The following is a 26,196-nucleotide window of genomic DNA, read 5'->3' on the forward strand; positions in this document are numbered from 1 at the left end:
TTGATTATTTTTTTTATTTCTCTGTTTTGTTGATATCAGTCCATGTCACTTTACATTTTTTATGTCTTGTGTCATTCCAGGTACTTTGAGAGACAAATCAGAAGGAAATGGAAAGACAGACAAATGAATGTGTGAATGGTGCCAAAAACGCAAAGAGAAACAGTGAGGGGCTTGGAAGGGAAACAGAAGGGACTTGCCTGTGGAGGACAGCAGGACTCCATATTTACCAAAGAGTTACAGCGGATATTTCACTAATGCTTGGACCGAGACGACTGGCAGTAATCTTATTCCATATCAGACCCACAGAAATGGTGAGGCTTGCTTTACTTTAATCATTTTTATTATTTAACTGCTAGCAAAGGACATTTTGAATCATGCAGTACCTCACAAGAGACATATAAAGTAACAAGTCAGCATAAGTGGCAGAGAAAGTACCAGAAAATAGTTTAAATGAGATGGCAAAGCTGATGACTCAGTTGTGTACAATGCCCTGATGATAAGGTGGGGTGGTGCCATCGACAGGATATCCATGGTACAACCTTTTTCAGCTCTTGTTCATTCACAGAGCTGACCCACTTGTGCTTAGTGGCATTGGACCCTCCTGGTGGTGCCAGTTTTGTTTCTGTTGATTCCTATTGTTCAGAACTGACAGGGGGATGTCCTCCTCGATCAAGAACCGGGTCACCCATGCCACCAAACACACACAACAACTCACTTCTTCTTCCTCAGGTGGATGTACATAGAGCCACTGACCAGCAGGAGTGGGCAGCACATCCAGGCAATGTAAAAGCAGTAGCCATAGCGCCCCCTAGTGGAATTCACAATCTCCGGTGAATGAATGGAGTAGATGAGAGCTGCTGAGAAGACTGTCAGACCTGATTGACGGAGGAGGAAAGCATGGTTAGGTGTTTAGGAAGGTTCAACAGGCCACAATGAAATAATAAGAAAAGAAAAGAGGTATCTTTGAGGCACCTGGTTGTGTCCCCCTGTTAGTTCTTAAATAATCAACTGCTGATGTTGATTTTAACTATTAAAATGAACAAATCAGGCCTGTCCATCCACCTAGTAACTCTACTGAATTCTTTTCTAAGGCTGACTGGAACTTCTCCAAGCAGAAATCATCACTGTTCCAGCTGAATATGATGACATTTTGCTCTTTCAGATGTGTGGACATTGTGTTCTTGGACTTAGCAGCAGTCCTACGCAGAGAATCTGACACTCGGAACTCCAGGCTTGGGTGACCAGAAGAGGTCAGTGTTTGTTTTTGGGTCTGCTATTATTGTTGGTGTTTTTGGTAAAAATTAGCTGAAGAAAAAACAATCAAAACATGCTGTAGCTGTGCTGTGTCCACCAAACTGATTTGTGTCTACACCAATGATAAGAAGACTCGCGTTCTGAAAGGCATTTCTTTTTTTTTTTTTGTTGAACGTATAACAGGGTTATCATGAGAGAACTTATAACAAGAGAGAAAATTCTAGAATTCCTTAGAATTTCTCCTATCGATACTGTCCACTCCATAGGATTTTAGTCCATATGTACTGTTTAGTTTTTGGAGTCTATCCTTTAAGATTTCCATGTGTGGGCACTCTCCACTCTTCCCACTGTCACACATGTACAGTTAGGGGATATCTTAAAGGCTCTGGTGGTGGTAATTCCTCACCAGTCTACAGGGTGGCACTGTATATTAATGCCTGCTCTCTTCCTCCCTCTACATACCATGTGATTGACAACCATACCACATCTGACATCACTTACAGTGTCCATCCATCTGGACCCGCCGCTTCCTGTGTCGCCATGTTAGAGCAGGCACTCTTGAGACCCGCGTCTGAGAAGACATTTCTTTTAGTTCTTAACACATTTGTACTTTGCATTTTGTTTTCAGTTATACAGGGTTTGCCTGCAGATGCCCCAACTCTTTATGATTGTTTGTGATTTTCTTACAGTGGTGTAGTCGGCAGGATGACACAGGTCCTGGTAGACAGACACCAGAAGGTCTGTAGGTTGAGGAAAGTGTAGAGGTGTTAGTATACAGCACAATCTTGTGGGTTGGCAAGGAATTACCACTACCAGAGCCTTCAAGCTGTCCTCAAGGCAGACGTGTGTGACACCATATTTACCATTCAACATAATTGACCGTTTGAGATCTGGGTCCATCGCTCAACGATTTGTTGCTTACCTGGCTTTCATTCTGAGATCTATTATTTTTAACAAGGCATTTATTTGTCTATCAGATCTTGGCATATTGAGTTGTCTGTCCATTCAGTTTAAGCCTTTTGATCAGCTACCCATTACCCTTAATAGTTAAACTAAAATGTAACAAAAATGGAAGGTCTGGTGCTGCTAACAGAGACATTTCAGGAGGACTTGTCAGGTCTCCCTACCACATCTATACCCAGTGAGTACTACACTCCATGTGTTACATCCGGGTTATGAACTGTGGTTGTTTGATCATCTGTGGGTGGGATCCTAAAGTCTTTTTGGAAAAGTCTAGGTGTTTGGAGTCATTGAATTTACTTCTTTCATTTAATTTTTGAAATATAGCTTTAATATAGTAGAAAATATTTTGGGTGTCTTCCAGTGCCATCGCATTTTGCCTAGGGCACTGCCTTCTTGAGGCTCTGTTGCCCAGCTGAGAGAGAGGACAGTGTTGGAAGTCACGCATTATATGATTAGTGCAACGCTTTAACAGCAGACACCGCAGATTCATCTACGTCCAGGTTTGTGGATAAAAACCTTTGTGTGTGTGTGTGTGTGTGCATAGTGATTCCTCAATACCTCGCAATTTTTAGACTTAGGACTTCTGAATTTAGACTTTGAATTTTGGTTGCTGTCTTGTGTTAAGAAATGCGTTATGTTAGAACTGACTTAGAATCTCTGGCTTTTTCCTCTTCTGGGGTAAGATTTATAAAATGAGCATACACACAAAAAGAGGCTTCCCATGCAAACATCTGGATTTATATGACAAAACTTCTTCAGAGAACGTGTGTGTATTTACAGCATCTCCGGCCCATTCATACACAACGTTTCGGAGAAACTGAGAAAGGACAACGCCCTTGATCAAGTAAGGAAATGTGGCCAAACCAGCTAAATGATGACTCACACATGCAATAGCACATATTACCAAGCCGTTATTATAATCTACATTGACATGATAAACATTACACCTCAAAAGTAACATGATGTGCAAACACTACTTTAGTTCCCTTTCAAGAGGGCCAATGCTGCGTTTTTGCATTGAAGAACTTATTTGATTTCTCATCAGTTTGTCACTTGTCAGGGGACTGGCCAACAGGTCAGGAATATCTTAGCCAAGTTTCGCCAAGGTCACATCATGACCTCTGTGATGGAAGCTGTTAGGGCAGGGGTCGCCAAGTCCGGTGCTGGAGGGCCACCGTCGCTGCAGGTTTTCATTCTAACCCGTTTTTTAATGAGTGCCCTGTTTGTGCTGCTAATTAATTTCTTGTGAATTCATTTTAATTGAATTGCTTTTTTTAAGATTTGTTCCCCTGAATTTCCTCTTTATTCTTCCTCTGAATTGCTTCATTTCTTTCTTTAAATGGCACCCAAACAGAAATGAAAGGTGAAGTAAGGGAGCCAACAGAAGACCAACTAAGTCGGGGCCTCAAACTCCAACTAATTTCACTTCAACCAGCTGCTTAATGAGGTGCCAATTCTTCTTGTTAATTAAACAAGCTCTTTAATTTCATGGCTTGTTGCTGCTCTCATGTTGCATTAGCAGACATTTCTGAAATTGTCAATTTTCTCTTTCTAAGCGCACTGGTAAAATGTTTTCGGGATCTGAGCAGATCAACATTCCTGAAACCTTCATCTTTATTTATTTTCAGATATTGTATGATGGTCACCAGTTGTTTTGGCTCATTTTGTATCTCATTATTGTTTGGCTGCTAATTAAGGAAAAAAACAATTAAGGGGTCTGAGTCTACAAGAGCAAGTCAATTAAAATGAATTCAAAAGAAGTTAATTAGCAGCAAAAACAGGTCACTGATTATAGAAAGGGTTAGAATGAAAACCTGCAGCCATGGTGGTCCTTCAGGACCGGAGTTGGCGATCTCTGCGTTAGGGGACGGATGAAGCACTACATGCATATATAAAACATAACATATTTTTGCCACCATAAAAAGGCATTTTGCAGCAGTGTCTGGTTCTCATAATGTATACATCCATCCATCCTCTTCCGCTTATCCAAGATCGGGTCACGGGGGCAGCAGCTTAAGCAGAGAGGCCCAGACTTCCCTCTCCCCGGCCACTTCTTCCAGCTCTTCCAGGAGAATCCCAAGGCGTTCCCAGGCCAACGGGTTGGACATGCCTGGAACACCTCACCAGGGAGGCGTCCAGGAGGCATCCTGATCAGATGCCCGAGCCACCTCATCTGACTCCTCTCGATGCGGAGGAGCACCGGCTCTACTCTGAGCCCCTCCCGGATGACTGAGCTTCTCACCCTATCTTTAAGGGAAAGCTCAGACACCCTGCGGAGGAAACTCATTTCAGCCGCTTGTATTCGCGATCTCGTTCTTTCGGTCACTACCCATAGCTCATGACCATAGGTGAGGGTAGGAGCATAGATCGACTGGTAAATTGAGAGCTTTGCCTTACGGCTCGGCTCCTTTTTCACCACGACAGACCGATGCAGAGCCCGCATCACTGTGGATGCCGCACCGATCCGCCTGTCGATCTCACGCTCCATTCTTATCTCACTCGTGAACAACACCCCGAGATACTTGAACTCCTCCACTTGGGGCAGGATCTCTCCCCCAACCCTGAGAGGGCACTCCACCCTTTTCCGGCTGAGGACCATGCTCTCGGATTTGGAGGTGCTGATTCTCATCCCAGCCGCTTCACACTCAGCTGAGCACCGATCCAGAGAGAGCTGAAGATCACAGCCTGATGAAGCAAACAGGACAACATCATCTGCAAAAAGCAGTGACCCAATCCTGAGTCCACCAAACCAGACCCCTTCAACACCCTGGCTGCGCCTAGAAATTCTATCCATAAAAGTTATGAACAGAATCGGTGACAAAGGGCAGCCCTGGCGGAGTCCAACTCTCACTGGAAACGGGCTTGACTTACTGCCGGCAATGCGGACCAGGCTCTGACACCGGTTGTACAAGGACCGAACAGCTCTTATCAGGGGTCTGGTATCCCATACTCCCGGAGCACCCCCCACAGGATTCCCCGAGGGACACGGTCGAACGCCTTTTCCAAGTCCACAAAACACATGTAGACTGGTCGGGCAAACTCCCATGCACCCTCCAGGACTCTGCTAAGGGTGAAGAGCTGGTCCACTGTTCCGACCAGGACGAAAACCACACTGTTCCTCCTGAATCCGAGGTTCGACTATCCGACGGACCCTCCTCTCCAGAACCCCCGAATAGACTTTTCCAGGGAGGCTGAGGAGTGTGATCCCTCTATAGTTGGAACACACCCTCCGGCCCCTTTTAAAGAGGGGGACCACCACCCCGGTCTGCCAATCCAGAGGCACTGTTCCCGATGTCCATGCGATGTTGCAGAGACGTGTCAACCAAGACAGTCCTACAACATCCAGAGCCTTAAGGAACTCCGGGGTATCTCATCCACCCCCGGGGCCCTGCCACCAAGGAGTTTTTTGACCACCTCGGTGACTTCAGTCCCAGAGATGGGAGAGCCCACCTCACAGTCCCCAGGCTCTGCTTCCTCATTGGAAAGCATGTTAGTGGGATTGAGGAGGTCTTCGAAGTACTCCTCCCACCGACCCACAACGTCCCGAGTCGAGGTCAGCAGCGCACCATCCCCACCTCATAATGTAATCTGAGCAATTTACTGCACTCATATTGCAAATAGGACACCTAGTGAGACTGAAGCTGCATTTGTTAAATATAAGCTGTTACATTCCATTAAAGCACATGCCATCAAAGATTTGGCTGGCAGACTTCATGTCCCGGTGGCCTGGGTCAACCCGTGATTCATTTGGTCTGACACAAAATAGTTTTGGTATACATGATGGTGCTGTACACCGTGGCTGGTGTGTTGGCAATGTAACTGGGTGAACCCTTAGTTTTTCATATGGCTCGTAAACTTCATTGTAACAGCTATCACGTCATTACATGTGGCAAGGAAAAGTGGCTGCCAGCTTGGACGCTGGGTCCTTGCACCCTTCCCGGCCGCTGTAGAACGCAGATGAGAGGCTCTATAATGCTGCATGTGATCTTGTGCACTCAGTTGCAGCGAGTAGCCAGATACTCTTGAATGTAGGTAATGGTATCTCGACGTATCGGGGGGAGCTGCTCCGCCAGCCAGTGACATTCTGCATCAATGGGATTCCATATGGATGAGGCTGATTAGATAGTCCATATCAGGGCAGCAGCAAGGTGAGTTTCGAAGCATGTTCACACACACACATACTGTACATCTACAAGAACACTGTGATTTATAAAGGTAAATGGTGCAGAAATTTTCATACACCACATTTTCTAAATCAGATTTTTTTGGCATACACGTTTTACTGTTTTTGGTGCACACATAACATTGACCAGCCACTTTATTAGGTACACCTGCTTAACTACATATTAACATAAATCTCTACTCAGCCAATCACATGGCAGCAACTCAGTGCATTTCAGCCTGTAGACATCGTCAAGACCAAACAACAGAATGGGGAAATAAGGAGACTGAAGTGACTTTGAACGTGGCATGGTTTGTTGGTGCCAGATGGGCTGGGCTGAGTTTCAGACACTGGTGAGCTACTAGGATTTTCATGCACAACCATCTCTAGGGTTTGCAGAGAATGGTCTGAAAAAGGGGAAAATATCCAATGAGCAACAGTCCTGTGGGTGGAAATGTCTTGTTGATGCCAGAGAATGGCCAGACTGCTTCAAGCTGATAGAAAGGCAACAGTAACTCAAATAAGCACTCATTACAACTGAGGTATGCAGAAGAGCATCTCTGAACACACAACACGTCAAAGTCTGAAGTAGATGGGGTGCTACAGCAGCAGGAGACCAGACCGGGTGACACTTCTGTCAGCTAAGATCAGGAAACTGAGGCTACAATTCACACGGCTCACCAACATTGGACAATAGAGGATTGGAAAAATGTGGCCTGGTCTGAATTTCTGCTGCAACATTCGGATGGTGGGGTCAGAATTTGGTGTCCACAACATGAAATCGTAAATCTATTGTGCCTTGTATCAACAGTTCAGGCTGGTGGTGGTGGTGGTGATGGTGATGTAATGGTGTTGGGGATATATTCTTGGGCACTTTGGGCCCCTTCAGTACCAACTGAGTGCCATTTAAATGCCACAGCCTACCTACATATTGTTGTTGACCATGTCCATCCCTTTATGATCACAGTCTTCTGATGGCTCCTTCCAGCAGGAAAACATGCCATGTCACAAAGCTAAGATCATCTCAGACTGGTTTGTTGAACATGAGAATGAGCTCTCTGTACTCAAATGGCCTCCACAGCCACCACGTCTCAATCCAGAAGAGCACCTTTGGGATGTGGTGGAACGGGAAATCTGTATCATGGATATGCAACCGACAAATCTGCAGCAACTGTGCTGTCATGTCAATATGGACCAGAATCCCTGAGGAATGTTTCCTGCACTTTGTTGAATCTATGCCGTGAAGAATTACAGCAGTTCCGAAGTCAAAAGGGGGTCCAACCCGGTATTAGCAAGGTGTACCTAATAAAGTGGCTGCTTAGTGTATTTCACCTTTTCACCCATGCCACATTTTGTAAATGAGACCCCAGAGTGCACCTCCATCCACTGTTTGCCATTTCTTGTATGAGGTATGATATGCAGCTTTGAAAAGGTGGAGAACACTCCTTCAAAACTGACCTGAGAAGATCTGGAAGATCCCTGTGGTGTAGAAGAGGCCTCCCCGCTGCATTGCGTAGAGCTGACAGAGGAAAACAAGGAAGGCTGCACTGGCAAAGAAGACGGACAGCATCATGAGGGCCTGGACAGCGTGGAGCCACTCTGGAAAACATAAAAGAAAGAAAAGGAGAACAGGGAGAACGTCAGGGCTTCAGATCTTCAGCACACCATGTCCACCACATAACTAGAAACCCAAGTATAGCATACGTACAGTGGCCTGTGATGCCCTGTGCCCACAGCCAATGGGCACCAACCACTCCTGGCGCATCTTATAGTTTATGAACCGAGATGGACTAGGGAAAGAAAAAATGGTGTGTATTTATTAAATAGCTAAAAGCAACAGTGTGATTGTTCAGTGGTATAACAGATCTTTGGTAAATCCAAACGACAGTGCAGTGGGGAATACAGTCCCACCCAATAAATGTTTAAAACCAAGAGTTTGAGTCAGAATCCGCAGTCTTACAGTTTCTTGCACCCGTGTCCCTCTCTTGTCTCCCCTGCTCCCTCCAAGTTTGGTCAGCAGGTTCAAGATGCCACTGAAGCTGGTCATCTCACATCCCTCCTTGCCACCTCAGCCAGTACCTGCTGAACATCATTGAGCCCAGCTTTCTTTCCCTACCATCTCCATTGATATCCACAGAGGGATCCTCAGAGCCCTTGACCACCCCTGCTCCGATGGCAGGCTTGCATCCTCCTCTTTCTGAATGGCACTTCTTACTCCCCGGCCCCCCACCAAGTGACTTTCACCAGACCAGTCTGTTCCTGTCTGGCCCACTCATTCACTGGAATAATCTGCCAATTCAAATCATTTCCAAACCTTCTTCGTTTTCAACCATCCCCTGCTCCCTGGGATCAGACTTTTATACTCTGAGTGCAGTCGCCGTTCTAAATGACCCACGAAGCTACAATGAGGGATTGGCTGCTCTGATCTCTCACTCACGAGTGAATAATTATTGGCGAATTCGCCCATTGAGCGCTCCGTTGCCGCATATCTTGCTTTACACACAAACAAATCTGAGTTGCGCTATTTTAAAACTGACCCCTTTTGCCACGGCTCTATGCAAGGCCATTTCTGGGCATAGTCGGTCTAGGGCGCCCTCTACTGGTCAGAACGCATTACTGCAGCCCCGTGTAGAGTTCCCTATCCTTATTTTGTTTAGAATAATGTACTGTATCCGGAACGGACCTGAACACAAAGAAAAGTTTATGTTGTGCGCCTCAGCAGCGCCTGCTCTGTTTGCATAGCACAGTATGTTGCCCAGAAACGGCACTGGGAGACGCGACATTAATTTTAAAACAATACAGACCTACGAACACTCGGACTCAAAGCGAATGTCGGATTATATTGTATTATATTATTTTCGCATACTAGTCTTAACGTCTGACGAGCTACGCAGTCCAACAATAACACGAATAACCACAACAATGATGATGATGCCAGTAATAATAATCCTCAGACTGGAGTATACAGGGTGGTCCAGATCTAATTATGCAGATCCAGATCGTCTGGATGACATTGATTTATGTGGGGACGATTCCAGTTCGGCGCAAAGACGATTCATCATGTCGTCAGTTCGCACACTTCTCGATGGTCCGGGATTTTTTGGCTGATTTTCTATGTAATAAACTTAATAAGTTATAGCGTAACGAATTTGCATAATTAAATCTGGGTCAACCCAAGAGACAGACCTGGCGAAGTAAAATTAAACGATCAAAACGGCAACAGGACTGTAACTCTCGAGCGAATTGCTAAAAGCCGATTTAACCCAAACTGTGATCGTCTCCCAAATGGACATACATTAAAACGTGTGTTAAAACTTGGCAAATATCGCCCTCCGTTGCTCAGCACCATTTGTGAGATTCACTCTGAGCGCGCTAAAGCAGTTTTTTTTTTAGATTGCATTATTTGCATACACAAGCATAAGGGAAATAGGAATTGTGGGTAAAGATTTAAAGATAATCATATTTTTATTTTCACTGAATGTTGTCATTATTGTAAGTTTTCAATTTGTTTTATTACTTTAGTTGATATGTATACGTTATGGTAATGTTTTAGTTTATTTTATATATATATATATATATATATATATATATATATATATATATATAAACTGCGCACTACGCGATAACGTGCAGTGAATCTACTTCACTTGAGCATTCCTAGTTTTCCTCGTCCTCCTCTGTACGTTTATCATTCGTTTGCTCAGAGGTTGATGCGCTTGCTGCTTCCTGAGCAGCTCTACTTCTTTTCTCCACCCATAGTGGCCCGCTTATTTTCTTCTTTTCATCCTTAATTTTTCAGTTAAGCTGGCACTCAAGTCTTCAATCTGCCTCAAGAATGATTTAGGATATGAGAATGGCGCCCATACGCATGTGGCGCACGCACGCCCGGTTGGCCGCGGCCGAGAGTTGATTCTACAATAAAATAAAATAAAAAGAGGAATAACCTTGGAGATCAATCATCACCCTGGAAGCGGATAGTAGACGTCAACGTAGTTTATGTGTACCAAATTTAAGGTCAATAGTTCAAACGGTTTGCCAGCTACAGGTGATTTAAAATCCTGGACAGACAAACGGAACAGCCACGGTAGCATATTATATAAGAAGATATATAAGTCACCATAATCGAAAGGCACACGTTTAACTGGTAGTTTAAATAGATAACTATAGAAATTAAACAATAACTTGACAGTTTCCTAACACCCATCACACATAAGCTTATTTTAAAAATAAATAAAATATAGCAGTCGGCCTAATACTATAATTATAGCATTAGATCAGACATCTTAGACTTATACGTCACACCAAGTGGAGGTGACTGTGGAGACTGTTATTTTACTGATCAGTTTTACAACTTGATTTATTCTGTTTTTGTTATTGACAATAAGATTTCCAAACCAGGCCAGCATACCGCGAGTCAAGGGAGACTCGACACATAATTCATAAAAGAGTGACATAATGGTAGGACTCACACTAAAAAGACTCCGCTCCCGCAAACAGTTGAGGAGCTGCTGTCCTGTTTTGGCTTCTTTATTTTTATTAAAAGTCCATTTTGAGACTTTGATTGTCCCCAGATACTTATATCTGTCAGCAAGTTCCACTGCCCGGTCTTTAATGATCGTTTCTTGTGGGTGAATGTTGATTCTTCAAAAGCTGGTTATTAGTTCTTTATTAATTAACAATATCTGCTACTGAGAAACAGAACTCCAAAACTCAAGTTTAGAGTACAGTGAAATTCATTCTTGCCTTCTCAGAACAATTGACAATAATGCAATACCACTACAAAACACATACATATAAAAAACATATAACTAGCATGCAATGCATACAGTATGTACACTGTATGGTTAAAATATGACTGAGTTCAGGGGTGTCGTCATTAACAGGTCCATACAGTCTCCATTGACAGTACTCACTGAAGCCTGTCACGGAGTTTAAACATGGCACTGTCAAAGTCAGCACTTGAAATTTGTGCTCTGTTAGATCTGCCCCGGTGAGCTCTGAGTGCCATTATTGTGAAGTGGAAGAGTCAAGGAGCAGCAACAGCTCAGCCACGAAATGTTAGGCCACGCAAACTCACAGAGCAGGACCGCCGAGTGCTGAAGCACATCAAAGTGTCCCGTCCTCTGTGACATCACTCTGGACGTAACATCAGCACAAGAAATGCTCCTCATGAGGTGGGTTTCCATGTCCGAGTGGCTACACACAAGCCTAAGATCACTACATACATTGTCAAGCGTTGCTGGAGTGGTGTGAAGCAGACCGCCATTGGACTCTGGAGCAGTGTAAGCATGTTCTCTGGAGTGATCGATCACACTTCACTATCTAGCAGTATGATGGATGAAATCTGGGTTTAGTGGATGCCAGGAAAACACTATCTTCTGGACTATAAAACTGTTCAATTTGGTGGAGGAGGGGTAATGGCACGGTTTGGGTTCTGCCCCTTGGTTCCAGCGAAGGGTCCTGTTAATGCTAGAGCAGACAAAGAGATTGTAGACAACTGGGCACTTCTAACTTTGAGGCCACAGTTTGGTGGATGCCCTTTTCTGTAAGTTCTGATAGTCTGCCATATCTAAACTGAATGTGTGCGTGTTAGCGTGTCCTGAGATAGACTGTTGTCCAGCCCTGTGATGGACTGCTGCATGAAGACAGTTATTGTCAAGACAGACACCAGGAAGAGGGAGGCTCTCAAAGTGAATGAATACACAAATCAGAGGGCTGTCTGTCCATTCGTTATCATTTCACTTGGCCACATGCCCTCTAGTGGTCACGATATGCTTGTGAATTGGTTGGTAAAACACTGGGTTGACGTGTGTGCAGGTATAATAGACTGTGTATGTGTGTGCACTGCAGTGTTAAGATGCTGAATTATAAATAGCAGTTGAGCAGCCAGCAGGCGGCAGCAGCTGACATCAAGCTTCTGGAGGCCATGAAAAAGAGCAGAGAGTTGAGGTCGGAGTGGCCCTCTCCTCCCCGGGTCTTGGTGTGACTGCCTTTCCCCACCAGTCCAGCTGTTCATGGACTCCCCCATCTCTTACTAGTGTCCAGCATTAATTCAGTTTAAGCACATTTAGTCATTCTGAGCTTTCATTGATGCACTTTACTTTACTGAAGGGAGATCGGGGAGCTTTTGCCCAAAGTGTTCACTGTGTACTAAAAATGCTTGGACAGCAATATGAAATGTCCCCAAAGTTAACACTCTAGGACAGGGGTGCCCAACTCCAGTCTTGGAGGGCCACAGTGGCTGCAGGTTTTTTATTCTAACCTGCAGCCACTGCAGCTCTCCAGGACCAGAGTTGAGCATCCCTGATCTAGGAGATTTCCTTCATGAGGGGCAGCCATTGACAGGCAGGCAGGAGTGACAGTGTGTTGGGCTCATGCCAGTTCAGACTCCGCAAGATGTAAAACAGGGTTATATTTTAAAAAACAGAATGACATTCAAAAGCCGTACCATTTTCAGAAGTGTTCTTGCATATCCAGGTGTCCGTGTTGTTTGTGTTGTAGCAGTTCAGCCATATGTCTATCACCTCGTCACTGGTGGAAACAAACCACTTCTGCAAAACAAAGAGTTAGGTGTCATGTCAAGTCGTTTTAAAACCTATTTAATCTAGACCAGGGTTATGGGGAGCGACTAGAGCCTGCATAGGGTTGAAGGCAGGAACAAACCCTGGACAGGGCACCAGGATAATCAAGTGAGGTTTACTTTATATAGTGCCTTTCTACAGTGAACACAAACCTAAGTACAGTTTCAGGACTGTTTTATAATTGGAGCACATGAAGGTCAATACGCTTAAGAAAGCAAGCTGGATTTTATACAATATAGTGCCTTTCCATAGTCAACACCATTCAAGTTACTTTTTAAGGACACGGTCAGAGCACAGTAGATGATAGGCGCTATAGACTGTATCGCCAGTTTATTAGGTACACCTGTCTTGTAGTGTATTGTGCTTCCTTTTGATTTCAGAACAACGTGAGTTCAAGATGCTGGATGTCTTGTTCAGGACTGTTGTACCATACAGAAGTGACTGAGTCGTGCAGTGACTGCAGATTTGATGGCTGCCCTCACAAAGATGCTCAACAGAGTTGAGATGCAGGGGCAGTGCAGGCCGATGAATCGACAGAAACTCCACCCCCTTGCTGATAAGAAGTACATATCGTGCTGGCAGTCTCTGTCTGACTATGGGTAAGACATAGCCATAAAGAGATTAACTTGAACAATGATGATGACTGCTCGCCATTCAGATGTTCTTAAGTGGATATCAGGTGCCATCAATGCTGCCATCAGCCAACTGGATGGCTTCATAGACTTGTGTGACTTGTGATGATTTCTGATCTTTCCATCAGCATGATGCCAAAGAAAGCTGGTGTCTCACCTTCGTGCTGGTCACTAACCATCTGGTATGGTCTTCAGTTGTGGTAGCAAATCTGACACATGGGGTGTTGTGAGCTGACATTCTGCACACCACTGTTGGATTTGGATGTGATTTTCCTGCTTGCAGCCTCTCTCTGATTGTACAATTCTCACCATTCTCTTTTTCCCCCTCTGTTTTTGTCCACAGGTTTGCCCATGACTGGCAGTTTTTTTTGCTTTCACACCATTCTTGGTAAACACATAAAATAGCAGCACAGAGTGAAAAGGTCCTGACGACAGCCATTTGGGATATTCTGGCACTGACACACGTCGTGCCAACGATCATGCCCAGTTCAAGGCCAGTAAGGTAACTCGTTTTTCCTATTCCAGTGCTCACGTGAACATGAACTAACACTTAAATGTGGGGCTGCCTGATTTATGTCACAAACCGCCATCATGTGATATATGACATGTTTGTTGTGTGACAGCAGGGGTGTACCTAACAAACTGGCAACTCTGTGTGTTATTTTTACAATTGGAGATCAGGCAGATTAACACACAAGTGAACATCTTTTATTATTACATTATATTACACCTTTCAGCAGGCGGAGTGGTGGCTTTGAGACTAGGGATCTGCACTGGCAATCTGAAGGTTGCCGGTTCGAATCCCATAAATGTCAAAAGAGACTCTGCTCTATTGGGCCCTTGAGCAAGGCCCTTACCCGTCCTGTATATGACGTTAATCTGCGTCCAAACCTGGGGTTTGGTGGCAGAATTGGCACTCCAGCCACCATCAAATACCTCACACTGGTTCCATTCCATCTGAACTGGTGTGGTTCTGTGGTGTAACCTGTTGCATGGCTGCACCTGGGTCCTAATCTGGTATCCTGAGTTGGTTTGTCGTGTGGTGGGTGCGGCAATGTGCTGTATCAACACCTGCTTCTAACCTCCTTTTTCTGTATTAGGTGTTTTGTATGTGCAGTCAAGCAACAACTGTTACATATGCTATTTTACAAATGAGAATCTTTATTTTTATATAACACCTTTCTGTAGTAAACATCATTCAGGTGTTAAGGTACAATAAAATTGCATCATGCACTCCATTACCTCAAACAGGCTATTATTATCCCAGAAGAAATTTGCTTTGACATATAATTAGAGCACAGGCAGGTTAAGAACTTTTCTTTTGTATAGCGCCTTTCCGCACAGAGCTCCATCTTACAGGCACACTCAGAGAATCTCTGCTTATTTTTTCTGCTGGCATGTTTAGGCTTACCCAGTGTAATGGCAGCCCCTGCAATTTGTAGTTGTAACAGAGGACACCTTTAAAGGAATGGCATTGCAGATAACAGAGGACCAAGGAAAAAAATTAAATGCCACCAGGGGGCGGTAGAACCTAAGGAGAGTGGAGCCCAGTGACTGCAGGGCATTCGGGGACAGCTGACAATTTAGGGGCTGACTCGTTATAAACAGCAGGGTGTGGGCTACAACATACTGTAGATAATAAACCAACAATGGCAACAACAGCAGCAATGGTGATAATAATAAATAATAATAGTAAAATCATCATCATCATCAAACTGGTGTGGGATAAGAGACACAGATGCAGTAAAATAATATTAAACGATGAATGCTGCCACCACCACACTTCACCATAGGAGTGGCATTAGGCAGGTGATGAGCAGTACCTGGACTTCACCAGACATGGTGCTTGCAGCTCTCCCCACACAGTTCACTTTTTGTCTCATCAGATCAGAGAATCTTTTCCTCAGCTGTCAGAGTCCAAGCAACTTATCATGCGCCTTTAACTCCAGAGTGACTCCCATCTGGCTCCTCTACCATAAACTCCTGATTGATGGAGTGCCGTTGAGATGGTCCTCCTACCGAGCGGTTCACCCATTTCAGCGAAGGACTTCTGAAGCTCTGCTACTGTGATGATTGTGTTTTTGCTCACCCCTCTGACCTTCTGACCAAGGTCCTTCTTGTCCTGTTACTCAGTTTGGCTGAACAGTCAGGAAGAATCTTGGCAATTCCAAATCTCTTCCATTTTATAATTAACGAGGCAGCTGTGCTCCTGGGACACTCTGAGCTTTAGAAATGGCTTCATCTCCTTGTGCTGGTCTTTGCCTCACCACAATTTGATCATGGAGGTCTATGGAGAGTTTCTTAGACTTCCTGGATTAGTGTTTGCCTTGCCATGTATTATAAATTGTGGGACCTTCTACATGCAGTTATACATGTGCCTTTCTAAACTGTCCAATCAATTTAATTTGTCACAGGTGAATGCCGGTCAAGTTATAGAAACATCTCAAGGAGAATTACAGCAAATGAGAGGCACCTGAGCACCATTTGGAGTGCCAGAGGCTCTGAATACTGATTGTGGCATATGGCCAGGGCCCTTGCCCAGCCGGGATGCCACCATGCTGGAAGGACCAGGGGAGGGAGCATATCCGGAGCAGTACCTCCCCCAGAGTGCAAGGTGGCAGCAGCCATGGGTTGCAGCAGTGCCTCAGACTCCCGTAGTGCTCCATGGGACCTGGAGTTGGATACCCCCTTGTTGGGATCTGTGGGTGCCACCAGGGAGTGCTGCAGCTATTGCTGAGCCCTGGAGTGCAGCTCTACCACCACACCCGGTAGTGTTACCAGAAGAGGATGAGAGAGCACCTGGAGCACTTCTGGGTGCACTATAAACGAGGCCACCCCACTCCGTTTGAGAAGCCAGAGTCGGGAGGAGGGAAACGAAGCTTGCCTGGAGGAGTGGAAGAGGAAAATAGAAAGAAGAAGAGTTGTGTTGTGCTGTGCTTTTGGGACTGTGTTGTGCTTGTGGGTGATCGGGAAGACGTTTCCCACAAGGGAGAAAGAAAAATAAAAAAAGTGTGCTTGCACTTGTGCCTCCTTGCATCTGTCTGTATCGGGTTGTGGTGGCGGTGCCTACCTTGCCGGTCCACATGATGTAATATACGAGAGATTTCAGCATTTGATAACCTTTCTGAAAACATCATTATGGATTATTGGGTGTAGATTAATGGGCAAAAATGACAAATTTATCCATCTACCTTAATACAGGGATAAGTGTCTGTGTGTCCATCTGGTTGCTATGTTTCTGTCATTCCAACAGATGGCGCATCACAAACATTAGCACTGCTGTTACGACTCATACAAAATGGCATAGAACCGAGACATGTGCATTGCATGGCGCACTGCAAACGTTAACGCCGAGGTCTATGTTGAGTATTTATATTCACACCCCTTCTTAAACAGGTAGCAGAGCGAGTTTAAAATTAAATCTACAACACAGTAAAGTGTGAAGGGGTCTGAATACTGTCTGAATTAACTGTATGCTACTTTACAATTGGGGGAGAGGCAGATTAACAAACATATGTTGACATTTTTTATTTTATATAGCAGCTTTCCATAGTTGGTGCCAGCCTAAGAGGCTTTCCATGTACAGAGTTAAAACATAATTCTTTATATTTACTGTACATTTTCCCAGTTGGAGAACAGAGAGATTAACAAACACATACATCCTTTATATTATATAGTGCCTTTTCATAGCCTTCTATATGTGTACTTAGAGCACAATTGCTTAGATGCACTATTTTACAATTAGAGGACAGACAGATTAACAAACAGAGCTGCATTGCCATACACTTGTATATTCTCTACAATTGGAAGACAGGCAGGTGAAGGCCAGAAATGAAAAGGCAGCCATGTGTCTGACAGTCGTCTGCTTTAACTTGTGGGCAGATATCAGACTCAGTGACTTGTTCAGCTTTACACAGCAAGTTGCACTCGAGTATTGAACTGGCAGCCATGTGATTTATGGTCCTGTGCCCTAACCTCAGGCCACTTGCTGTGCTTTATGCAGGTTGATGGACACAAGTGTTGCCCCGAGAGCCTAGTGGTTTACAGTCCAATGCCTTGCCACTTGGTGGGTTGCTACAGACAGCGGCTCTGTGTCCCATCCTTACTGCTTACCTTGTCCAAAGTGGCAATGAACAGCAGGATGAGGACCAGAAGGTGAAGTACTGAAACAGCAATCAGGAGCAGTGTCATTGTCGACTGACCAGGTCCCAACAGCTAGCGTGATGGAGCAATCAGACCTGAAAGAGAAAGATTTGTGATTAAGGGGATAATAAATACAATCATCAGTCACCTATGAGATCAACCTGCATATTACTGTATATAGGGCCTTTTATCATGATCTGTGTCCTCTTCTTTAAGGTCAACCCTGAAGGGCCTACTGGCAGACTGGTAGTGAGAGGGCAGTGCCTTGCTCCCACCCATTCAGTCCACATTTTTAGACATCCTTAGCACTCATTCATTACCTGGGTTGATGTCTTTAACCTTTTCCCAATAGTTTAGGAAAGAGCCAGAAAAAAGATTGAAAAATTTTGGGAATTCAACTTTTAAGAGTCTTAGAACTGATGCTTTACTGTAAGACTGAGATTTATTATTACATTGGGCTCACAATTCAGAGTTGTGGGCCAAGTGGCACCATTAGGGGGCAGTAATACATCTGGTACCCCTGTAGTGCTCATTCTCTTATTAATTCTTATTTTCCATCCACTTGACCTTCTAGCAGTCGTGCTTACCATATTTCCTTACCCCATACAAGAGTCCTCCGCTTCTCCTGGTAAATTTCCAGGTCCCAACGGGCCATTTGAGAGGCATAATCCCCTCATGGTGTCATGAATCTTCCAATTCTGAGCCACAGGATTGGTCCATGGTCTTCTTCTCAAGATGCCCAAACCACCTCAACTGGATCCTCTCGGTCCACTGGTTCTTCTCTGAGATCTTCCCAGATTGTCAATACAGCAACTACAGTTACTTGTACCCGTGACTATCTCCTTTCAGTCTTTTCAGTCACAGTACAAAGCTTCTATGCAATAAGTTAGGATGAAGACACGGACTGACCGATATACCCCCTCTCTTGAACAAGACCCCAAGGGTCTTTACACTTCCACATGCATTGCAATGAGCAGACGCTCTGACTTCCCACACCTCTGATCTGGAGAGGCCAATTTTTATTTGCACTGTTTGTCACCCTCATCCATAAGTGTGTGCTGGTGATTATAGTGTAGTGACCTCATCCACAAATGGCAGAGCTGTAACCATTGTGTCCCCCACCCTGGACACTGGACCTAATGTTCTATCTGTAAGGAGAGAAGTCCTAAGTGGAATGAAGTCAACATTATAATGTGGACACAACTCTCACTCCATCTCAGGGACCCTTGAACACCGTGTTCTTCTGGCACCTTCCAGATGGTACCACAAGGTATAACATGCAGAGATCAAGTTGGAGCCCAGAAAACTGTATTGTCATCTCTATGTTCATTTTCTTATTATTATTGCTTTATTGATTGATTATTACTTCTTTATTTTTTGTTCTGTTGTTTTATTTAAATATTATTGTAGTAACTAGCAAAATACCCGCGCTTCGCAGCGGCAAAGTACTGCCTTAAAATTTTTATTAAGAAGTAAACCTTTTTAAACTGAGGGAAAATATACCAATAATTATTTGTTAACGATCTCTTTGTATGCCACATTGTGAGTTCGGCCCTCCAGTTGTAATATGACCAAGCTGTGCGCTGAGCTTACTCTTGAGCATGCAACGTACAGTTGGCCATGTGAACAGTAATCTTGTCTCAAATCTCACAGCTTGGATTGCTGCTGTCATAATCGGTTTGAGTCTCATGGTTTGTTTCAATCACGATAGTATTTGTAGGACTTGTGTTGAAGAGACATTCGGCATCTGTCAAGCGTTATAAGCACACAACCGGCTTCATCGATAAAATCACATCCAGCTTTTGAGAGTTTAAACATTCATAAACATCAAAGTGTCCACTACTGAAATCGTCACCTGTGAGTCTAAGATGTTTAAGAGGCACTGGCGGTTGTCCAAAGGTATAAAATATTTGGCCATTTCGGTACACTTGAAAGCGACAACCGAACAATTCAGCAGCAGCCATCAACTCACATGCAGAACCATAGGTGAAGGGATTAAGCATTTCACTCTTCTAGTGCTCCTGTGTAGTCTAATTATCTCCTGTACTGTCATCAGTCCACACCTTGAACCTGTCCCGGTCATTCAATACATAAGACACAATGTTCCTCCGGATATCAAGAGTGAGCCTGATATGGCTGTGCAATATGTAACAAAGAGAATGGAAAAAGGCAGGCGGCATTTCCGAGCATGGAAACCACTCGGTAAGTGACAGTTCTTTGATCGATGGTGATCACCTCGATAGACATGTTAATGGGGACTCGGTTGGAATGATAAAGGAAATGGGTACCTGAACAATGTAAAGTAAGTCTAAAATACCTACACAATAACTACATTCGTAATAAATGAACAATAAAACAGCAGAGAAGTCGTGGATTAAATAAGAAGGCTGTAGTTATCAGCAGGGAGACGTGAATCTCGTGGCGAAGCAAGGAAGGGAATGTAGAGACTGGAGCCACGGACGGCCTTATATAGGCAAACGGCCAACAACTTGTGAGGCGTTGGGATGGGGGACCCAACGCCACCTCACACGGTGACCGAGCTGCAGGCTATGGATGTATATACCTATGTAACTAGGATTCAGTTAGAGTTGGGAACCCGCGTACCAAATTTCTTGAAGATGGGCCCATAAGTAACAAAGACTGTTGGAAAGTTCAATATGGCGGCCGACAGTGGCGTCATACCACCGAAATAAGTACGTATTGGTTTCGGTTAGCACAGGGAAGCCGCCTACCAAATTTCGTGAAGATGGGGTCAGCCTTCTACCTACACGGTGTCAGGGATGCTGGGGCCATGACCCGGCCGGGACGCCATGAGGGACTGGATGTGGGTCTGTGCCCACCCTGGATCACGTGGGGGTCGCCTTCCTGGTTGTTCTGGGGGCCACGGGTACAAGGCATGGAAGCTCCACCCTGTAGGGGCCCTTGGTCACCGCCAGGAGGTGCCCCAATGCCTTGGGGACCTGTTACCCCAGCACTTCCGCCACACCAGGAAGTGCTGGGGGGAAGAATTAGGACGGTGCCCGGAGAGCTGCCGGGAGGACAGCCGCCACTTCCGCCACGCTGGGGCGTGGCTAGAGGAGGAATGCCGGGAACACCTAGGGGTTAACCGGGTCCTGTATTAAAGGGGCCGTCTCCCTTCATTCAAGGCTGGAGTCGGGTGGAAGCAGGACTAGGCACGAGGAGAGTGTGGAGGCGGCCTGAAGAAAGGCATTTTGTGGCCAGGACTGTATGGATTGGGGTTTGTTGTGCACTTTATACTGAGTCTGAGTGACTTTAAATTGTAAATATTTGTAAATAAATACGTGTGGTGGTGATGAACATGTCCGCCTGTCTGTGTCCGGGTCAGCTCCACAACGGGAAGTTGGAGAATTAGTGACGTTGGAGAGTTCAATATGGCGACCGACAGTGGCGTCATACCACCAAAATAAGTACGTACATCGGTTTCGGTTAGCACAGGGAAGACGCCTACCAAATTTCGTGAAGATAGGGCCATAAATAAGAAAGTTCAACTTGGCGGACGTTGTCGACCGTTATGACCGTTACGTGTAGAATTTCGAAATGAAACCTGCTTAACTTTTGTAAGTAAGCTGTAAGGAATAATCCTGCCAAATTTCAGCCTTCTACCTACATGGGAAGTTGGAGAATTAGTGATGAGTGAGTGAGTGAGTCAGTCAGTCAGTGAGGGCTTTGCCTTTTATTAGTATAGATTCTGTATCATATAATTGTTTCTCCTGATCACGCTCCCGGTGTTTTGCAGGTGGTTGCCCAAGAGGCGGGGTCACCATGACATCACTGCTGTGGCCTCGCCCTCAGTCTTTATATTCAGGTGGAGGAGAAGGTGCCTCAGAGCACCACTGAGTGTTGTATTGTGAGGAGCATCGTATGTAAGTACAATTTGGAATTTTCTGGTTTATCGTGGATTTTTGCTTTGTCTTTGGTTTCTGATTACCGGATTATAGTTTGCAATTCTTAAATTTGGATTTGAATTTTTTGGCAAATCTTTTTATGTTTCATTTTTGCCTTGACATTCTGTTGCTTTGTCATTTTTGTTCTTGTTTTGTTTCTTAAATATGTCCTTTGAAGCCAGAGGTTTTCAGTTATCCGGTCCCAGTTTTAGGGTAAATTTTGTGTATTTTTAACTTTAAATGCCTGACACCTGTTTTGGGCCCATGCCAATTTTGAGTCCCGCCATTCAAGTTTGGGACCAAGCTGACTGGGGTGAGGCCTGTCCCTAAAATAGGCCACTGAAGTCCTGCTCAGATTTTAGTTTATTTTAAGGCCTGTTCACCCATTTTGACCATTTTTACTGTGAATCACAACAGTGCCTTTGATGTTTGTGAATGTAAGATCATATTTATGAGTATACTTTGGATTTTCTGGTTTCTAATTATTTTTGCTCTGTTTTGTTTTGATTTAGACTGTCTTTCTATGTAAACACTTTTTAGTTATTTTAGTATTTCTTTTTTCCTCTACCTTGACTGTTTATTCTGATTTTTGATTATTTAATAAATCCTTCAAATATAAAGGAATTCTGTTTAGTTTGTCTCCTATATACTAGATGTGTCTGATTACCTTCTCTGGGTGCTTTTAGGTACGTTTGAAAAAAATAATTGAAGTCTTAGTTCTTATTTTGAACCTCTGCAGGCCGGAAAGCCATCTTCCTGAGTTTGGGGCTAGGTTCCCATAGGGGTTTGAACTCAACTCAAAGTCCCTCAATGTCTGAGGGATGTTTTCATGGACAGCCCATTTCAAAACCCCCCACAGCATCTCAATAAAATTCAGATGTGGATTTTGACCTGGCCATTCCAGAACCTTCCATTTCTTTCTTTTCAGCTACTGTAATACCGGATGGATTTCCTGGCATGTTTAGGCCTATTGTCATGTTGCAAGGTCCACTTTCATTTGAGATTGAATCTTCTGACAGATGGTCTCACATTATCCTCGGGTACCCTCTGGTAAATTTAGAAGTCATATAGAGGATTCTGTGATGGTGAGCTGCCCAGACTCTGATGCAGAAAAATATCCCCCAACAAGAACATGTTCACCACAGTGTTTTACAGTTGGCATCAGGTTCTTCTGATCAAATGCTGTCTTTGAGTTGAGTGCACCTCCCACGTACATCTCATTTGTGCAGCCTCCTTCTAATGGTAGACTCGTGAACTTTCAGCATCTGGTGTTCTGCTCTTGGCCTGAACTTTCTAGGGTGGCCTGGTCTAGTCACACAGACATTTGTTTGAAATCTTCTCCACTTGTAGATTATCTTCCAGACAGTGGGATGGTTGATTTGAAATTGTTTTGAGATCTTTTTAAATCCACTTCCAGATGCATAGACATCTCTAAGCTTTCTGAAGGTCTCAAAGAGCTCTTTCGAACTCAACATGGTGATAGCACCCACCTCAACAACAAAGAGCAAACAAAACTGCATGTCAGTCATTCAGTCATTATTCAACCCGCTCCATCCTAACACAGGGTCACGGGGGGTCTGCTGGAGCCAATCCCAGCCAACACAGGGCGCAAGGCAGGAACAAACCCCGGGCAGGGCGCACACACACACACCAATGCACCTAACATGCATGTCTTTGGACTGTGGGAGGAAACCGGAGCACCTGGAGGAAACCCACACAACACGGGGAGAACATGCAAACTCCACACAGGTAGGACCCAGGAATCTACCACTGTGCCACCGTGCTGCCCCAAACTACATGTGTGAGGCATAAATAAGAGGTCAGGTTCAGATATGATCCTCCCCCATGATGTTCTGAGCTTTCACACCTCATTCTAATTTGAGGTATTTGAGGCAGCGGCACATGGACATGGGGGGCTTATTTTTTCCATATACAGAATTTGTACTACTGAATGTTTATTTAAATTATGCAATGCATTACAAAATGCTGCGGTGGGTTGGCACCCTGCCCATGATTGGTTCCTGCCTTGTGTCCTGTGTTGGCTGGGATTGGCTCCAGCAGACCCCCGTGACCCTGTATTCGGATTCAGCGGGTTAGAAAATGGATGGATGGATGGATTACAAAATGTAAATGTGGTGTGATGTTTATTATAGCACCTTTAACTAAAGATATTGTTTAAATGAAGATTCAAATCTAGATATGTCCACGTATGTTAAAAACATTTCTTGTACACATAGTTGAATGTACCTAAGTACATACACAGACCTACAATCGGGCCCACAGTTGTCTACTTAGACCAAAACATCACTGCCCACACACACCTGCACACATATACACTCCAGGAAATAAAGGTGCCATAGTGTTTCTCCACAGGACAGGGATGTGCGGTCATGGTAGGCAGATGAGGCTCTTGAAAAGTAAAAAAAAAATGAATAATGATAACATAAAATAAATGTGTCCTCTGGTCTGTGCTATAAATTTGTTTTCTGTATGATTCCAATAATTGTGATCATTTTTATAGTCAAAATTGCTGAACTGGCGCATTTCCTGTTCAAATGCTGGGGAGAAACGTGAGGTGCAGGAGCGACGAGCTTCACTTCACTTCAGACTGCGCTCTCCCTCACGCACGGGGTTGATGCCTGCAATTGGCACCTGCCTGTTGCCGTCTGTATGTCGCCAATATAATGTTTGCAGTCACGTTTATTATACACCCTGACTTTTCACAGTCCGGCTAATATCTTAAATGAATGTGTGTGACATATTTAGTCTTGCTGATAGGACATAAAACGGCATTGAAAAGATGGAAAGATGATAACAGATTTGTGAAATACCACTGGGTAGCTGATTTCTACAGGACTCTTTGCTGCATACAATCACACAGGCTCAGTTCAGGCTTTCTTCAGCTGTTAATATCCTGCTAGGTCACCTACTAGACATTTAAGATTTCTGTTTTGTCTACATATTTAGGACCCTTTCAAATCCCAAAGAATCAACTTCATATGCAAAGCACCCTTCCCAGAATTAAATGTTGTTTTGACAAGCAATGGCTTGTTGAGGAACTGCACAAACCAGTAAAGCACCGTTACAGAACCAGTATTTTTAAGAGTGCGCCCACATACCCGTAGACAGACAGGCATCGCGTAATCTCACACAGACAAGATCACCTTCTTGCACAATCACACACACACACACAGATGCCAAATGCTCCCACACGCACTCGCTCAGATTCCCGGACACCCGTACATCAGACACATGGCAGAAATGAGAGCAGGAAGGCTGACTAAGACTCGAAAGCAGCACACCCAAATAAGAATGATTAAAAACACATGTTGTCTGAAGAAGGACACCGACATACTGACCAAGAAAGAAAAAGAGAGAAAGAAAGAGAAAGAAAGAAAGAAAGAAAAGAAAAGAAAGGCACCGACTCTAGAGACAGCAAACTCCGCAAGAAGAAGCTGTTATGAACGACAGAGAGAAGGAGGCTCTCGTGCCAGGAAGGACAGCTGGTGAAGGCTGGCTCCCGGAGCTGTTGTGCCACTTACCGTTGCAGACAGGCGTGCGAACAGGCGTCTGGAACTTGGAGAGCGGGCTGCGTGGGCGGTTCAGGGGGCACAAGACGCGAAGTTAACACTTGCTCGGTTCAAGGGATGCCAGCCCTTAGGCTGTGAAGTGTTTTGCACCTCTCGATCAAAGGCTCTTTGTCTCTGATTCGGTCACCAGGAAGAGGGAGTGGGGGGGCTTTGTCCAGCTTTTAAAGTACATGTCATTTTTTTTTTTTTCTCAAAATATTTCTTCCAAGGGGGACGCACATGGGGAACTTTATGCATCATCTGGAATGTGTTTTAGAGGGCAGAGCTCCAACTCAGCCTCCCATTTCCGCTGTGGCGAATACTTAAGCAGCTGCCTTCCTTGGCCTCATGGTCTCCAAATCTCCAAAACTGACAACTTTTCTATGTGCTTCCATCCATCCATGCAACATGGTTTTTCCAGTACTAGTTCATGTGGTGCAGGAGACTCCGTCCATTACATACAGTATGATAAGAATTGCACCTCAGAGTCGGAGTTGACAGGTGAAAGGGTGGCAGTTTGGGGATTAACAAGATAGACCTCCACCCAAAAATGAAAGAAAAAAGGAAAAAAAACAGGAATTTCCTGTTTGTATTTCATTGATTGACCTTCTGATCTCCAGTCATCTCCAGAGAAGCGGAGGGCAGAACAAAGATGATGATAGAGCCACAGACAGGGAGGAGAGCAATTAACATCTTAATCAGTGGCTTCTGGGTGGCAATTTGGTCCCCAGGGCCCAAAACACAACAAGTAGCACTGGAGAGTTCAGGCAACTCCACAAGTTGAGGTTCAAAAGCAATGGAAATGTCTTTAATATTCTATGATGGCTGTTTAATTTTAGGTGGTGGGGGGGGTCTTCTGATTCTTTTTTTTTTGTTGTTAAATGGGGACAAACTAAACACCTCTTAGCTTGCAGGACTCTACTTCATTGCTGGTGAGTGTGAGGGATCACCTCAGATCACCTTCCAGATGGAATAGCAGGACTATGA

General features: G+C 44.5%; 1 protein-coding gene across 1 annotated transcript; it reads right to left on the reverse strand.

The window, feature by feature from the left end:
* Nucleotides 1-322: 322 nt before the first annotated feature.
* Nucleotides 323-25,488, reverse strand: LOC120518644 (epithelial membrane protein 3-like). Its single transcript, XM_039741531.1, has 5 exons — nucleotides 25,183-25,488; nucleotides 17,706-17,830; nucleotides 12,828-12,930; nucleotides 7,838-7,978; nucleotides 323-875 (listed from the first exon to the last, which is right to left on the reverse strand). Exons 2-5 carry the CDS (start codon nucleotides 17,781-17,783, stop codon nucleotides 712-714), a joined length of 486 nt encoding a protein of 161 aa, XP_039597465.1. The 5' UTR covers nucleotides 17,784-17,830; nucleotides 25,183-25,488; the 3' UTR covers nucleotides 323-711.
* Between the last annotated feature and the right edge of the window lie 708 nt (nucleotides 25,489-26,196).

This window comes from Polypterus senegalus, chromosome 18, assembly GCF_016835505.1.
Source record: "Polypterus senegalus isolate Bchr_013 chromosome 18, ASM1683550v1, whole genome shotgun sequence".
Taxonomy (NCBI): Eukaryota; Metazoa; Chordata; class Cladistia; order Polypteriformes; family Polypteridae; genus Polypterus; species Polypterus senegalus.

What these genes read in the sequence shown, in the direction of transcription:
- LOC120518644 (XM_039741531.1), bottom strand. Translation starts at nt 17,783, where the DNA reads ATGACACTGCTCCTGATTGCTGTTTCAGTACTTCACCTTCTGGTCCTC. An exon ending in CAAGAACACTTCTGAAAATG is followed by an intron (nt 7,979 to 12,827) that starts GTACGGCTTTTG and finishes TATGTTTTCCAG; the next exon opens with AGTGGCTCCACGCTGTCCAG. An exon ending in GATCTTCCAGATCTTCTCAG is followed by an intron (nt 876 to 7,837) that starts GTCAGTTTTGAA and finishes TCCGTCAATCAG; the next exon opens with GTCTGACAGTCTTCTCAGCA.